At 47.5% G+C, this 17604-nt stretch overlaps 1 protein-coding gene across 2 annotated transcripts in view; it reads left to right on the top strand.

Annotated features, from left to right (window-relative positions):
* The window catches only part of Ptpmeg2 (Protein tyrosine phosphatase Meg2), a 64691-nt gene that overhangs the window by 25942 nt on the left and 21145 nt on the right, over positions 1 to 17604 (top strand). For both annotated transcript variants that reach the window (XM_050189333.3, XM_072286403.1), the window contains exon 8: positions 9544 to 9784. In XM_050189333.3, the coding sequence (XP_050045290.1) occupies positions 9544 to 9784 (241 nt within the window). The remainder of the gene's footprint in view (positions 1 to 9543; positions 9785 to 17604) is intronic.

Genomic DNA, 17604 nt, shown 5'->3' with positions numbered 1-17604 from the left:
TGCAGCGAAATGTTTGCCTGGGTTGCACTTTTTTATGTTCGGTTAATTCGAAAACGTACTTAATTCGAAGATTTTTTTCAGTCCCGATGACTTCGAATTAACAACGTTTTACTATATGTCATTTTTCTACCATGTTCCAGCGCGAAATCATGCTCTATGATCCGCTTGTGTCTGCCTCAGTATTCGTGTAGCACGGACTTATACTGCTAGTCAGGTGCACTCGTGCAAAGCACGCTAAATCGTGTGCTGTGCGAAACGAGACAATCGCAACAGCTCGCATGCGACGTCGTTAGTGAAAGTGCGCCGCGCAGCAAAGAAGCGCGGGGCAAAAAAATGAAGGCAGGGCCCACGACGTATGCATCACGTGATCCTCGAGGTGTGGTATAGGAGAACACAGGAAAGGAATTTAGCTTGCAGAGGCTAGACGGGGCAAGTGGAGAGAGCGTCTATGTTTACGGTGAAGCTCGCCTCCTGAAATCATGTGTTTGTGACACTGAAATATTTTTATCTCAACTATTAATGAGCTGATTTGAAAAATTTTTTTGGCAGAATGCTCCCTAGAGAACACGTAACAACTTCCAGCATACAACCAAAATTTGTTATGGGACCCGGTGAAGGGCTCTTAACTGTATTTAACTGTGTTCTCTCCAGGCTATTATCTATTATCAGCAAAAAAAATGTTGTACTGCCAAATCCACTTAAACAATATTCAAGTGCCATGAAAATTTTATTGTTATAACCTGTAATTGTTGTAACCGGGTTGTACGAATAAAAAGAGAGGACAAACATCAAGGCATTGTAATTAGACAGAAATAAGTACAGTCGTACCCACTTATAGCATTGGCCTGTTTTGAAAACATTAGTATGTAACAATGAGCAGCCATGGCACTGTGAAACTTTTGTTTGTGTTTTACGGTAATATAAACCACTTACTACAACGTTCCCAACCCCTACTTGGACGGACCTTTACACAACAGTTTGGATTTAACAAAGCCACCACATGCCACATCTGCACTTCGAGAAAGACTATCGTGGCAGCAGTGCACAACACTCATCGCTCTTCGATTCGCAGGCCACACTGAACATCTTTCATTTGTGGTCTCAGGGTTACATGTGAGTGGAATTGACTTGAATGTTCTGCAGTTTGAAAGCCACTTTTGAATCTAACAGCAGATGGCTAGTTGACTCGTTGCCGACATATGACGATCGGCTGTTTAAATGACGTGTTGTAACAGATACATGGCCAAGTACGTTCACATGCAATTTGCAGTACAAGTGCACTGACAGTGGCACAGTGCATATCCCCACAGGCTGGTTTGCTTACATGTTTAATTGATTTCCACCTTATCCTCAATAGAAATGTGCAATGACCACTTCATTGCATGCAAGGTACACTGTGGTCTTGCAGCTAGGTGACACAGACTTTTATAGTTAGCATTACGACTGGTATATCACAGATCATTTGACAGCTTGATTGACTTGCATATCCATAACAAAAAATAAGTGTTTGTTCGACATGCCTGAGAGAAACAAATTGGTTATTCCTGCTTTTCACGATGTCAGTAAACTGTCCGAGAAGTGCGGCAGTTTTCAAATAACTTTTAGATAACCATATGTTACGTTTTGAATTATCAGTATATTTAACTATATTGTGATCCCTTTTTGAGTTAGGTATAGACAAGATTGACTGGATAAAGGTTTGGCTGTACTTGAATGCACAGTGACAGAAACCGCAATGTAACATTTTCTCCGTTACAAAGCCTCCTGAGGGGAAAGGGGCAGCACATCCACTGGTCTCATTTGTTTCTCAGCCAAGCCGACTGCTCAGCGCTTCTGTCTCGTAAATAAATACTGGATTATAGGAAAATGCCTAGTTCTTTACACGTACCAGGGTCCTCATGATTTTTGAGCATGAATTATGGGTTAGGAAATGTTGTTTCAATGAAACGGATGCCATGGGCATCCATTTAAATCATGGATGCCCATGGTTTGAACTGCATTCACCACATAGCAAAGTGTTCTTCAGGAACTAACTTGACACACATCCTGCCTCTTTGAAGAGGGAAGTGCAGTTGACAGTGGTCCTGAGGAGACCACCTACAGTTGCACTATACAGTAAAACCTCGTTAAACCGTACCCGCTTCAACAGCAGTTTCGTTTTAAAAATAGTAAAGTCAAATCCCCGACTCAGCGGCCATTGAACATAATTTGTTTTGTATTCACGTAAGCCGTACCAGATTATTGCGTATGTATCGGTTAACACGTAATGTTTCCACTTTTCGTCGTGCAAACACGGCAGTGCATCGTCTCCATCGGGTGGCCCGACAGAATCGCCCACTTACCTGTCAAAAACGGAACTCGGAGAGAGTGCGATGAAAGGGAAAAAAAAAAAAACTTGCAGTATTTATTCACTTCGCGCTACAAAAGTGTTATTTTCGTTTGATGCCGTGACGGTCTAGCAGCGACGGCCTAGCAGCGATGACAGCGGCCTCAAACTTACTGAAGCTGCGAGGGAGCTTTTCAGCCAGCTCCCTCTTCTCGGCAAATCCTCGCATGGCAGATTCCTCGTTGGTGTTGCATGTTCTCCGTCCACGCGGGCGGTAGCGCTGCAGAAGTCGCTGGGTGCCTTTTTCATTGCGGGGTGCTGTTCTCGTCGCAACTACTGCATTCATGAGGCTGACGTAATGCGCAGCTTCTGCCACTGTCGGGCCTGAATCGCCCGTGCTGTCGCTTTCCGTGTCGTCTTCATTACTGTTGCTAGCCGACATTTTGGTAACAACAGAGGCAACGATGGCAAAAAATCAAATCTCGTAGCCGACATCTCTTCGCGGTCACAGCAGCGCTGCCGAGCAACTTCGCATTCCAAATGCCACACACCGTACTCAATAGCAGATCCCCGTCGCGTGCCAGCACCGACTTCTTCATGTCACGTTTGATAGCATGAACGATGTCTAATTTTTCTTCTATGGTGAGCATCTGCGTCTTCTTTATCCGAGCTTCAGCATGACGCGAGTCCTTGTTTGCACGACACCACAACGCTCTCTGGCACGGCGCCGAAATGATGTTGATGTGGCTTCACGCGTGATCGCACAAGGCGTTTAGAGGCCGTTGTTCCGGTCTCTGAGGCTTGTTGTTCTGCCAGGCCGCCTGACAAAGACGACGCACTGCCGTGTTTGCACGACGAAAAGGGGAAACATTACATGTTAACCGATACATATGCAATAAGCTAGTACGGTTTATGCAGATACAAAACACATTATGTTCTATGGCCTCTGAGTCGGGGACTTGATTTTACTACTTTTAAAACGAAACTATTGTCTAAGCGGGTACGGTTTAACGCGGTTTTACTGTATTATTTTCAAAATATCTTCAAGCAGGGATGGAAGCGCTGTGCCAACTGTGCATCGGGCGCCAAGTCACCGAGCTGAGCCAGCCTGTGCCAAAACACTAATTTTGAATGCAGTTTCCAAATTTAGCAGGATGTGCATGTTCAGTGGCAACCACACAGCCATTGACATGCATGCATTGGCTAGTGCTTAGCCATGCAGTCAAAGCCTAAGCACCCCGTTTCAGCGCCAGCGTACTTGGAGTGTGGGTGTGTTTGATGGCATAATTATAACTAGGCTACTGGAAAATGAATACCGTTTTGTGCTATACAATGCATTACAAATGTTTTATAAAAGTGTTATGTGTTTGCATATATGCAGACCAGCTAAAGAAGATTTGAACTGGCACTCATTTCATGGGCAGTAGGGTAGGAAAGCCGCGGTTAATAAATAAGGTCATACAGTCTGCTCAGCGTGCAGCTCATCAGTTCCGTTATACACTTTAGCACTGCGTTTGGCATCCTATTGGTAATCTGCGTCGATTAATGGGCAAACGCGGTGCGTGTGACATTCTAAACCTATTTTGCACGTGCACCATGTCCGGTTACCGGGATGATAGTGCGGCACACTAATGGCCTGCTTGCCTTCATGAAACTTCTTGGTCACAAATATCCGATGGTAACCGCAATCATTATTCATATGTGCACTCAGGCTACACAGCTTTCTGCTCGTCCACACCACACAAAATTGAGCTCTTGCCGCAGCAGAACGCAAGCCAAGGATCTAAAGTTTCATATTTAGTCTACGTTAGCGGCCAAATTGTGGTCATAATTAAACGTTCAATGAAACCGCAAACCACCGAAATTGCATTTATGGCAATGATGTTCATGATGCGACTTGCACAGATTGAGTGCAATAATTATAATAAACTATTGTTCGGTATACGAAATATCGGTTGCCATCTTACTTTAGTTTTATGGCACCTGTGGTGGAACCATGAATAGGTCCAAATAATCAAGCTCATCCAAATATTGATCGACAGTGCAGATGGGAAAGCCTGGGAAAATTTTTATCCCTTTGTCATTTTCAAAAATATCTCGGAGCTTTTTCTCGGCAAGCGATGTGAAATACTGGCAAACATGCAATGACCAGTACGTCGAATTCACATTTATTCTGTGGTACTCTTCTATCTTAACTGAAGGTCGCGAAGAATTAAGAATTATCTGAGGGCACTACGTGAACGGCGTTCCCTATACCTTGATGGGTGTTGTTCTTGGTGGCCACTGTGAACATTTATCGTTCATTGTGCACAAATATGTTTGATATGCTAAATTTATATGTTTGTTTAATCAATGAGATGTCAGTAAAAAAGTTGTGGATGATGTTGAGAAAGGACCGATAACAGCATTTAAAACAACCTAGGATTCATGAAGACTTTCTTTTTAAGAAAAAAGAAAGCCCATGAAATAAATAAAAAATAAGAACAAGAAAGAACCCGCTGTGGCTGTGACAACACTTCTGCACACCAAAGATTGCATCCATCTTTATGCAGACCTCGTCAAATAGGGGCACTGGGAACGAGCGGCTGTGATTCTTTCTCGCCGCGGCAGCAGTTTTTGGCACACATCTTCGATCCCTATCAAACGCGAAGTAGCGTGATTATGTAACAGTTCGCTTTTCGAACCGTTATAAGACCATGGCCCAGGTATGCACGCTATACACACTATACGCTATACACAATGCACTGATGACAACGTTTACCTCTGAGGCCACTTATATTACTGGTGCAGGGACTCGTCACGTAGATTTAAAAAAAAAAAATTCACATGCTTTTTCTTGTTTTCCTTTTCTCCCTCTCTCTGAAAAAAAGGACCACATAATACCTTGGTCGCTATATGCGCTATTATCAGTAATTTCTCTATGTAGTATTCCACAACCTTTGCATTGACATCTTATTGAATAAGTAAGGTGATAAATGTTGGTTCATCAAAATTAAATATTACTTGCTTGTTTACAAAGAAAAACAAGAATGTCGACTAGCATTAACACAAGCCTACGAACATAAAGTGGGCGTTGTTCACGGAAAGCCTTCGATTGATGTTTTTCTTGGCACCATTTAGTTGGCACATACAGTATGTAACTTTAAAGGGCCCCCACCAGGCCCCATAGCAAATTTTGGTTATATGCTGGAAGTTGTTACGTGTCCTCTAGGGAGCATTCTGCCGCAAAAGTTTTTCAGATCTGTTCATTAATAGCCGAGATATAAATATTTTAGTGCCGAGAAACCAAGATTTCAGAAGGCGAGCTCCACTGCCAAGCGAGACACTCTCTCCACTTGCCCCGTCTAGCCTCCGCAAGCGAAATTCCTTCCCTGCGTTCTCGCATACCGGACCTTGAGGATCACGTGATACATATATCACGGGCCCCACCTTCATTTCTTTTTCTTCTTGCTTTCTTGCGACGCGGCGCACTTCCACTGACGGTGTTGCGCGCAAGCTGTTGTGATTATCTCGTTTCGCGCAGTGCACGATTTTGCGCGCTGTGCACGAGGACACCTGACTAGCGTATAAGTCAGTGCTACACATATACTGAGGCAGACACAAACGGATCACAGAGCATGATCCTGAGCTGGAACACCGTAGAAAATGGCATAGTTTCATTGTGTCTGCGCGCGCGACTGCACGACATGGGAACAAGCAGACGAAAAGCAAGTGTATCTCTCTCGCTGCGGTGTGAAGCGACACAAAAACATGCAGACATTTGGTTTGTGTGTTTTGTTATTTCTCTAAGCTTTAATTCGTCTATTCAAGCAACATATTACACAAATAACAGATGTTGCCTTGAATAATTCTCGAAGTTACGTGTCACCACGAGCGATGTCACAGTGCAAACACTTGTTAGTAGACGCACGAGCACGTGTACGCCATCCTCTGGCTTGGAGCGCGGCGACCGTGAGAAGGGAAAACGGCATTCGGCTTGAAATTTCAGATCTTTCCGCGGCGCGTATTGATGTAATACTTTGCAGATACGATCGTTATCACACAGTGTATGCTCTGTGCTTGTCAGCTCAAGATGGCCAGACCTGGTGAGGGGCCTGTAACGGTGGTTTCTGGGACACGTTTGTAGGTTTCCTTTGTAGCTTCGTGCTACATTCAGGTGGATGACAATTTTTCTTTTCCATGAATTTTGATCGGCTTACGGGCTCCCGCAGAACTGATCTGCTGTAACCTAATACCGTTTTACAAAGTTGAATAAGGAACACCTTTTCTTCATGTGCCTGTATTTCACTCATATTTACCTTTACCAGGCTGCTCCAGAGTGTGTGTCTGCTGCTCCAAACGGGACAATTCATGCTCTAAACCTGCTCCAGAGTGCCAAATTTGCTGCTCCCAGAGCTGCTCCAAAACTTCCTTGGCTGCTTCCATCTCTGTAGGCGACACTTGCCTGGGCAGAGCATGCTTTCGTAAAACTCAATGCGTCGTCGCCTCCGCAACAGATAAAAAAAATATCTCCCATGCTTTTTCATTGAGCACCGTCTGAGGTTTTCCGAACCTGTGCGCCGCGGTGTCCACTTTCTGCACCTTGTCCTCTGCTAGCCTACTGTTTGGGCTACCCTGAAGGATACACAGAAATCTTAGAATCCTCAGATTTCGGAATATTAGTTCGTACTACTGAGGCGTTGTTAACATGACACGAAAACTGAATAATGATCATTATTCTGAGAAGTTCGGTCTTGTGAAGTTCGTAGTATTGAAATATTTTTACATTGAAACCATAAGGAATCAGCAGGGGATTTTTGAAAAGTTTGCTAATATGAACATTCTTTTAATGTGGTGGCTGCATTAACGAGGAAAGGAGCGTGCGTGCGTGTGTGTGTGCGTGTGTGTGTGTGTTTGTGTGTGCACTTGAATCTCCATTTAACCAGATTCGGTATAATGAAATAATGGATATAACAAAGTAAATGAAGTTCCCCTTGAAATCCCCCATAGAGACCCATGTATTGAGAACCTCGTTTTAATAATGTAAAATTGTTCTGCCAATGGATATAATGAACTAGATTTGTTAAAATATTGACTATTGCGCACTGAGCATGTCGCTTTCTGCTGGGTTCCGCACTCGTTTCGTGTGGTAGTTAAAAATTCCTGAGTTGAGCACACCATTGAGCAACACTGGTTTTTCGAACTGCTGCACAGTGGCCACACAAAAGCAGCACTTTTCTATCTTATTGCACCTCTCCCACTGCGGCATGTAGCTATGAGGCCGATGGCATGGCTCAGCACAGTGGTCACTGTAGTTGGTTAACCAGCATGATGGCTTTGTGCTTCGGCATTTCCTCTTTCTCTTGTAAAGCATTGATATCCAAAGGGGACCGCATAAAGAGAATCCTAAGGCTGTTTGTGAGGACACAATTTCCGTGAAATGGCTGAGTGCATCGTAGGGTACGGGACAAACAGGACAGAAGAAAAAAAAAAATGGGGAAGGCAAAATGCTTAACACCGCACTAAGACCTAACATGTCCATGCCGCATGTTCAGACTATGCCCTATATAAAACTAACATATTGTTACGGGAATCTATAATCCAGCACGTACCACTGCTTCGGACACTTGCGCTGTTCCCAGCTGGTCACTTGACAGGTGTGACTGCACTTTATGCTGCTATTACTAAACAAAACTATTTTGTTCGTGGGCGGAAACTTCATCCAGTAAATGAGGTAGTCAATGTATCTGCAAATAACAACTTAAACACTTGTGAAAATAAAGAGCACCACTTATTTCCCAGCAGAATGATACTTACGCTGTTAGGATTGTCATATGTTTCGTAGCTACTCATTGCGGCTAAACCACAGCTTAGCATCACAGTGAGATTGATGCATTAAGGTCACATTAGTGAGACAATTTGACAGAAATGCACAACTGATAACCGAGGCTGATTGTAGGTTCAAACATGTGCGCACACATCGGGCTGGGTGCTCCGCCCGCCTAAATGCAAAGACACCCCAGCCTGGCCGACTCATATGATTTCAGTACGTCTCCAAGCACCGTTTCCCACGTAGAAGACATCACATTATACTAAATAGGCCGCGTGACCGTGAAATAACCACTAGAAATTACTGCCGAGTGTATACCTGGCATACAACACAGAGTGCTCACCCAAACCAGCTTGCTAGCTGCCCTTGATGCACGACCGCCTGCGCAATATGGTGGTGCCTATAAAAGAAAGGTCATACAACCTCACTGTGAGGGCAAAGAGGCAGAATCTTGAACTTCAAGACCTAGAGATCATGTTTTGTAATGATAGGTTTTAATAAGATTTCTAAGCACACAATATTCAATGCTTCTTCCTGGAATGTTTATCAGCTTCTATTCATTATACACAAATTTTAGCTTTTCTCATTAACCGCTTAGCAGCTTTCCTGGCGTCTTTTGCGTTTTTCATGCTTGCTTCACCTGATAAGATTGTAAACATGAAAGCGTGGCTAATAAATGTTACCTTCCTGCTTATTGTGTCAGAAGAGATGTATTAAACATGTTGGTTACAGTATGCGGGTTGACAAAAAGCAACCTCTTGGGCACCAGTAAAGCTCTGAAATCAATGGCTTGTACAGAAAGGTTGCTAGCTCACAAGTGAACGCTACTTCAGGTTTCTATTCATGAATATTGGCAATGAGCATTTATTACAGAAAACACGTCACAGTTTGTAAAAAATTAGTACGCCTGTTTTGGCCTCTACAGTGCCTAAAATAAGGCTTTAGGTGCCTGACACCTAAATCCCACACTTTTAGTGCCCAAATATCTGCCCTCTACTCATAATCTATGACTAGTATTTATTTATTTATTTATTTGTTTATTTATTTATTTATTTATTTATTTATTTATTTGTACATACTGCAGCCCGAGCGGGCTATTGCAGGAGTGGGTGTGAAAGGCAGAGAAATGAAAATAGTGAGTAATACAAGCAATACGAACAATACGAACCAACACAAACCAAAACTATTCGATGGCCGCCAAGAATAAGTTTAAAGGAAGAGAACGAGTAGGACCAGGCAAAGGATTCCATTACTCGATTACACAGGGAAATGAACTGTATTTAAAAGTGTCCGTTCGGGCAAAATAAGGTGTGATGTTTAGGTGATGGTAACTATAGTGATGGTGATTATTGGAGGATTGCAGAGCTAAAGCAGTCAGTTTAAATAGCAATCGTCCATTCTCATGCAGGTACAACTTGTCAAGCGAGGTGCCAGTACCACCGGCCGTGCTTCCGACCAATCCTGCAGAGTCCGTCGAAAATGATGTTGTAGCAGGGGAGGTGACAGAAGAGGAGGAAGAAGAGGCCTCTTCTGCGGCGCAGCCTGCAGCCATCAAAACTCAAAACTCCGTCCAAGAGAAACATAACTGCGAGGAACGTGAGAAGGAAGTTGAAGTCATCAAGGAGCCTGTCAAAACTACCGCAGCAAAAGTGAGTGAAGTGTGCACTACAAGAACAAGCTTTCTCCCCCCCCCCCCCCCCCCCCTTCAAGCTTCATTCAAGAAGTGTGGAATGCCATCCGTAATTTAATTGGGCATCATGACACAGTGAAGGCGAAAAGAAAGAAAAATGGATGGTACTTTACACTCGCAATAGCTTTTTCTATCTCCCTTTTTTTTTAATTGAGACATGCTTTATTTTTAATGACAAAGGCACCTGGAATTTATACAACTAGTGACACTCTAGTGACGGCTAGTACAAAGGCCTGACTGACGCATCTAACGCACCTACTTCAAGCATCCTGTGGACTTCAATGGCACAAGCCGTAGTAAACATTGAATAATGCCTTGTCATGGCACAGTTCCTTCAGTGCCCACAGAACTTTCTATAGGGCTCTAAATGGCTCATATTGTTGTGTGCTGTTGCTGATTGCATTTTGGTGAGCATCCTTTCAATTTCATGTTCTTTTTGTGTGTTTTGTGCATCACACCATTGTACTTGCCTCCTGCAAATACACCTTTGTGCGCAAGTTTGACGTAGGACAGTTGAACCTCAATAGAGTTAAACCTCGATATAACAAACTTCAGTATAACGAAATTCTCGATATAACAAAGCATTTAACTTTTCATAACGTCTTGTGCATAGAACATCATATATATAGAACATCAATTTAAACCTTTCAGGGTTGATTTTTTTTGTCATATGCTACTGCCCAGGGCCGATTTTTTTTTTTTTGCAGATTCCAATTCTTCTGAGGGACCCGTTTCAAAAAAAATTACCGTAGCTTTTCCAGGGTGACCGTAAAGTGAGAAAAAAATATTTTGCATTGGTATATATGTACTGCTTCTTCATGAATAACAATAAAAAAAAGGAAATAAACTTATAAGAATTAAAAATTTGATGCATTCTTATACACATAGTTCAAGGCTTAGAAAATGTGCACACGAGAATATTTTGCAGTCTCAAATGTTCCTGCTCTTACACTAATATTTACACCCATAGCGTAATCGAACTGCATAGGTGAACGCACTCAAGAAAACTGTGCGGTTGTGTGCAAGTCAAAAAAGCAAAATGTGTGAGAAACTTCCGCTAATCTTCATCTTATCGCCAACCAGGTGCAATTAGTTATCGCGCATCTCCAAAAAAGAAAAGAAAAGGAAACGCATGGACGGTGGCATCCTTCCGTTGTGCATCCTTGTGAGCACTAAACGAGCGAGAAACAGGCGGTCACCCTTTGAGCAATTAGCAACGAGATAGCCATCAGTTTCGCGAGCACAAGAAGCCGAAACTGCCCATGGAACAAAAACAAAACCTCCGCCCACACACGCACCAGCGCGCGAGAGGTAGTATATATATGCGCTGGAGCAAATTAGCTCTAAAACAAACCATGCAACGAAAACAGAGAGAGGGAGGCGCAAGAAAGAGATTTCCTGTATTCCCACATATTGGCAGCACATGACAGAAAAGAAAGAATTAGGAAATTGGCACACTTTTTAAACGTACAGACGGTACCATAAATATACGGCATCGACCATTTTGGGCTTTGTTCGCGGCGCTGTGTATTCACGTCATTGACCATGAAAGGGTTAAAGAAGTGTGTTTGTATGCAATTTAAATGTAACAAAATTTCGCTTCCGTCACAAAGGAATTCTGAGACAATAAATGGAAAATTCTGCGGACACAGATGGTCAAATAGTTGAATGACAAGTGAATGAGTGTCAACTTTATTATTAGAAGGGATAAGGGATAAGGGAGGCTAAGCTACGTAGGCTGCCAGGCTGTGCTTCATGATGGCGTCTTCAGCTCGTGCCAGGACCCGTGTCTGGATGTCTCGGTCGGTGCTGGAGAGAAGGGCCTCCCATTGTTCGGCGGGCGGGGGTCTTCCGGGCAGCCCCAGAGGATGTGGTTCAACGAGGCAACATTGCCGCACAGGCAGCAGCGTGGATCAATGACACCAGGGTGGATGTGCGAATACACTAGGGGGCACAGAATGGTGTGGGTCTGGAGGCGATGCCAGGCGATCTCGGACCGCTTGGGAAGACTGCCATGTGGGGGTGGGTAGGCGTACCGTTCGAGGCGATAGTGCTGGGCAATGTCGTGGTAGGTGACAAGGGGCTCCGGCACCGAGGCGTCGACGTGGAGGGGCCCACCGCTCGGTCGACGAATCCTCGAGCGTGTTGGTGAGCCGACTCGTTGCCGAGGTGACCCGAGTGGGCAGGGACCCAGACCAGTTCAATGTGACACGGTTCGTCCTCCTGTAGGAGTGGGTGAAGGAGCCGTAAGGTGGTAGGCAAGACAAGACCTTGGGCGAAATTGCAGATGGCGTGCTTGGAGAGTATGACGCTGGCGTCGGTCGAGGTGGTGGCTAAAGCGATGGTCGCCTCCTCAGCCTCGACGACGTAGGGCGTTCGAACAGTGGCAGCCATGATTGTCGGCCCTGAGGGCGCCGAGGAGGGCGAGACGAAGATGACTGCCAAGGCGTCCCCGGGCGAGGCGTATCGGGCCGCATCCACGTAGGCGATGGCCGGGTGGTCAGCGTACTTGGCATGAAGCATGGGCGCACGGGCTTGGTGACGGGCGTCGTGGTGTCCCGCGAGCATATTCTTGGGTACCGGCTTGATGGAGAAGGTTGCCCGAAGAGCATGCGGTAGTGAGACCAGGTCTGGCGGGTGGGAAGAGGTCTCATGACCGATGGAAGAGAGGATGTAGCGACCGGTTGGCGAACGATGAAGGCGTTGCACCTGAGCGGTGCGGTGAGCTTCGATTAGTTCTTCGAGCGTGTTGTGGACTCCCAGGTGGAGGAGACGTGCCGTGGACGCGTTGGGGGCAAGGCCGAGGGCAGTCTTGTATGCCTGGCGGATGAGGACGTCGACCTTGTCGCATTCTGATTTGAGAAGACAAGTATAAGGAAGGCCGTATGTGAGATTGGAAATGACGAAAGCGTCAACTAGGCGGAGGAGATCATGTTCGCGCAAGCCCATGCGCTGCGCTCGGACACGAGCGAGCATGCGTGCGGTTTGCTGAACTGAAAGCAAGAGCTGGTCAATGGTGAGTATTATGGCGGTTGGACTGTACTATCAGCCCAAGCATGCGGAGATGCGAGACGACAGGAATGGGAGTGGAATTGGCGTGAATTGTGATGGTGGGGTGAGGCGTCTTGTGGGGACGCCGGTCGGGGGCCGCATGAGGAGGAGGGCCGATTTGGCCGCCGAGCAAGCGAAACTGGCCATGTGCACGTGACTTGTGACGACGTCAGTTGTGCGTTTCAACGTCTGCTCAATGTGCCAGACGTGACCCAAAGAGTTACGTCATCCGCGTACAGGGTGTGTTTGAGATCGGGGATACGGTCGAGCTTGTCGGGAAGTGAGCGAAGGGCGAGATTGAAAAGGAAAGGCGACAAGACGACGCCCTAAGGGGTACCACGAGATCCAAGCGCATACGTGGGAGACCAGAGATCTCCCACGATGATTTCGGCCATGCGGGCTGTGAGGAAGGAGCAAATGTAGTGGTAGGTGCGAGAGCCGGGGTTGATGGTGGCGAGTTTGGTAAGAATAGCCAATTGGGAGACGTGGTGGAACGCCTTGTGAAGGTCAAGGCTAAGGAGAGCCTTAGTGTCCGAGAAGGTGGGTGGATTGAGAAGGTCGTGGTGGAGTTGCAAGAGGACGTCTTGTGTGGAGAGGGGGGGGGGGGGCAGAAACCAATCATAGTGTGGGGAAAGAGGTGGTGAGCATCCATGTACGTTTGCAAGCGAGTTAGGACGACGTGCTCCATGAGCTTGCCGACGCACAGAGTGAGTGAGATGGGCCGGAGGTTCTCGATTGTGAGTTTCTTGCCCGGCTTCGGGATGAAAGCCACGCGAGCGTGTTTCCACGACTGAGGGAGGTTGCCGGAGTGCCAGCACTCATTCAGGAACGAAGTGAGGGCAACGACCGAAGGGGCGTCAAGATTACTGAGAAGTTTGTTGGAAATGCGATCTGGACCGGGGGCAGAGGTGGTGCGGAGCTTGTGTAGCGCTGCGTACACTTCAGCTTCCATGATATCGGCGTCTAGTTCGGGTTTGGGGGCACCGGAGTAGGACATGAGAGGGGGAGAAGAGGTGCCAGTGAGTGGCAGTTGGAGGTATTTGGCGGCCAGGTCTGCTATCAGCGACGGAGTGTCGCCGGGGTAGGCCCGGACAACACGCAGTAATTATTGCCGAGCGACTGACTTGGCAGAAGCAGGGTCGAGGAGGTGGCGGAGGAGATGCCAGGATTGTTTGCAGCAATCCTGGTAGTACCTCCTTTGGAAGTGTGAACATCCATGTCAGAGGAGGAGGCGATTGAGGAGGGCAGACAGGATGGGAGCGTGATGGCTGCCTCGAGCTTCTCTTCAAGAGCTCGCAGTTGGGCTTGGAAGGAGTCAATTTGGGTCTTCTGTGCCGCAAGTTGAGCGGTTTGTGCAGTGAGTTGCTGTCGTAGGGAGGCGTTCTCTTGCTGCAGAGCGAAGACCTGCGGCGAGGAGGATGACGAGGGAGCACCGGGGGGGGGGGGGGGGGGGCGCAGGACCATGTCGACTAGGTGGGCTTAGAGGCTCGTTTGGGCGCCGCCGGGGCGAGGGGCGGGAAGTCAGTGGTCGACTTGGAGGGTGGAGGCGGCGGAGGACCGTGTGCTGCTTGCTTCGGGGGTTACGGGCATTGCACGTAGCGGTGCTTACAGTTGGAGCTATGCGTGGAGTGATTCCCGTTGCAGACGATGCAGCGGGGGGTGCAAGTGGGGGGCGTGCCCTCAAGCGGTGGGGGTGAGTGTCGCCACAACGACGGCACCTGTCCTGCTGTGGCTTGGGGCACACATCGGTTTGGTGGCCAGTCGAACGGCAGTTGAAACAGGCCTCCACCTTGTTGTGGAAAGGGAGGAGGCGAAGGTGGACTCCATGGTGGAAGATCCACCAGGGTAGTTTGGGGTCCGTGAGGGTGACCAAGATGTGGGGAGTCTTGCCCGTACGGCGGGCACCCACAATAGAAAGGGCAGGATTGCTTGCCTGGAGATCGTCAAGGATGGCTTCATCCGTGAAATCATCGAACGTAGGGCGTCGTCCGACGGTGGGGTGTAGAGGTGGATGGTGAAAGTGGTGCCAGACACCATGAGGGAGGTGATGTGGAGGTAGGCTTGAGTGCGAGCCGATTCCGCGACGCTGAGCATAAAGGTGTTGTTGACCGGGTGGATCCGCACCGTGTCGCAAGATGCGGGCGGGAGGTCTTGCAGGCTCACTGCTTGCAACAAGGCAGTGTATAAATGCCAAGGCTGGAGCTTGGTGAGGTCGACGGGGGTTTTGGAGCGGCTGACGACGTGAAGCTGTTGGCCGGGAGGCAAGGGAGCGGAGCGTGACGGCAGGGCTGAGGAGGCGAAACACTTGCCTGCTTCGATTGCGGCGATTTAGCTGCGTAGGCGGCGATGAGGCGCAACGCTGCGCGGCGTTGCTCTTGGGTGCGGAGACCTGCCGTCTTCCAGGAAGCATACAAAAGTTCTTCGGGGTTCACCTCCTCTCCTTAGACCGCGTTCTCCATGGCGGTGGGCAGCCGGGAGATGGGTGGCGAGGTCGCGACGGGTGGCCGGGTAATTGCCCCGTTGTCTGCGCGCTGGCGTGCAGGCGGCCGCACTCGAGCTAGGCCGGAGAGGCCTAGGTCGACGCACCTAGGTCAGGGGCTTTCTAAAGCTCTGCTGGGCCACCCCAGGCAAGTATTAGTATAAGATTGCTACAGAAATGGTCCTGACGACTTGCTTCACCCACTCGTGAAGAAACTGTCCGGATATGGACAAAAGAACGAGCACGAGGGGTGAAAATTGGCGGATCCGACGCGAGGTGCGAGTGCTCTCGACGACGATGCCAGCGTCTCTTGAATGACAAGCGACTGCTTGCAAATGCACCTCTCAAATCACATACGGTATGACATGAGTGACCTCTGAAGTGGAGCCACATCATGTTCCATATAAAGTCCAAGTGCTATAAGATGCTATTGCGTCCCGCGCACTTCGTGATTTAGGTGGGAGTGAAGGTGTGCAAGGGTGAGACAGGAAAGATGGTGGCTTCCCGAGTGTCGCCTTCCCTCGTGAGCTAACGTGATCAAGCGCGCGAGAGGGGACCGGTTGGGGCGTACTTCGGTTTTTGGCGCGCGTCTCAGCCATGGCTGCACATGGCTGTAAGCGCGGGTGAGAGTATGCAAAGAGCGGGCGCGGCAAGACGGGCCGGCATCATGTAAGCTATCTAGGTTGTGTAATCATGTAAGCTAGAGGTTGTGTAATCACAAGTTTCGGCGACCAGACCCATTGGAGCGAGAGGGAGACAAAGCATTCACTCCCTGCTGCCAGCGCTTTTCATGATAGCGTCGTCTCTCTGCGGGCAACGCTATCAGCTGCGGGGGCGTAGTGCACAAGAAAGTGTGGCTGGCTTCGCTTAATTCGTACCGCAGATCTGAATATATTGCCGCGTATCATTCGTCGCCGACTCCCAAATTCACCAAAATGAATTGTTTTCTCATTCAAATTTGCTTTTTTTCGGTTGCTCCATAATTCAGAAAATTCTGCAGCCACTTTTGGTGCTAGCAAAATCGATCGACTACTAATTTGCATAAAACGTTGAATTTCAATGCGACGAAATTTCAATATAACGAAGCAAATTGCCAATTTTACCTACTTCGTTATATCGAGGTTTAACTGTATAACAAACATGGATGTAACAAATTAGCAAATATAAAAAAGTTAATCTCAAGATTTGTTGGCCATGCTTTGTTTAAGTAAGTATTCTTCATTACATTGAAAGTGAAAGTGCTTGATCCGAGAGAGTACCAATTACAGCAAATCAATAATTTGTTGACTTGCAGTTCATAATTTGTATTTTGGTAGCAAAAATGTCAGGTACTCAGCAAGAGCAACTTGAAACGGCGCATTCTGAACACACAGATGCATTTTGTCCAATATCTTGGCTAGGCTGGCCTACATTTGGCAAGCCAGTGTGCTGAGCCTGCGGGATCACACAGATCACAGCTACATTTTGATGACAGTGCAAAGTACAGTGAAACCTCGTTAAACCGTAGTTGGCTGGAGCTCGGAAAAAGTATGTACTAAACGGTCGTACTGTTTAACCGAGTTAGCATGAGATCGCCCACTTACCTGCCGAAAACATAACTCGGAGAGAGTGCCATGAAAGGGAGAAAAAAACATGCAGTATTTATTCACTTCGCGCGAAAAAAGTGTTATTTTCGTTTGATGCCGCGGCAGCCTAGCACAACAGCGGCCTCAAACTTACTGAAGCTGCATGCCAGCTTTTCAGCCAGCCCCCTCTTCTCGGCAAACACTGGCATGGCAGATTCCTCGTTGGCGTTACATATTCTCCGTGCACGCGCGCAGTAGTGCTGCAGAAGTCCCAGTGCGCCTTTTTCATTGCCGGGTGCTGTTCTCGTCGCGACGATTGCATTCATGAGGCTGACGTAACACGCAGCTTCTGCCACTGCCGGGCCTGAATCGCCCGTGCTGTCGCTTTCCTTGCCGTCCTCATCACTGTCGCAAGTCGACACTTCAGCAACAACAGAGGGAATGATGGCGAAAAGTCGAACCTCGTAGCCGACATCTCTTTGCGGTCGCAGCAGCACAACTTCTTCGCATTCCAAATGCCACACACCGTAGTCAACAGCAGATCCCTGTCGCGTGCCAGAGCCGACTTCTCCGTGTCACGTTCGATAGCACAGACTAATTTCTCTATGCTTTCTTCTATGCTGAGCACTCGGCGTCTTTATTTTTATCCGAGCTCCGGCATGACACGAGTCCTCGCTTGCACGA

This window comes from Dermacentor andersoni, chromosome 2, assembly GCF_023375885.2.
Source record: "Dermacentor andersoni chromosome 2, qqDerAnde1_hic_scaffold, whole genome shotgun sequence".
NCBI lineage: Eukaryota > Metazoa > Arthropoda > Arachnida > Ixodida > Ixodidae > Dermacentor > Dermacentor andersoni.
Note: the sequence above shows the minus strand (reverse complement) of the source record. Positions and strands in the feature narration are given on the sequence as shown.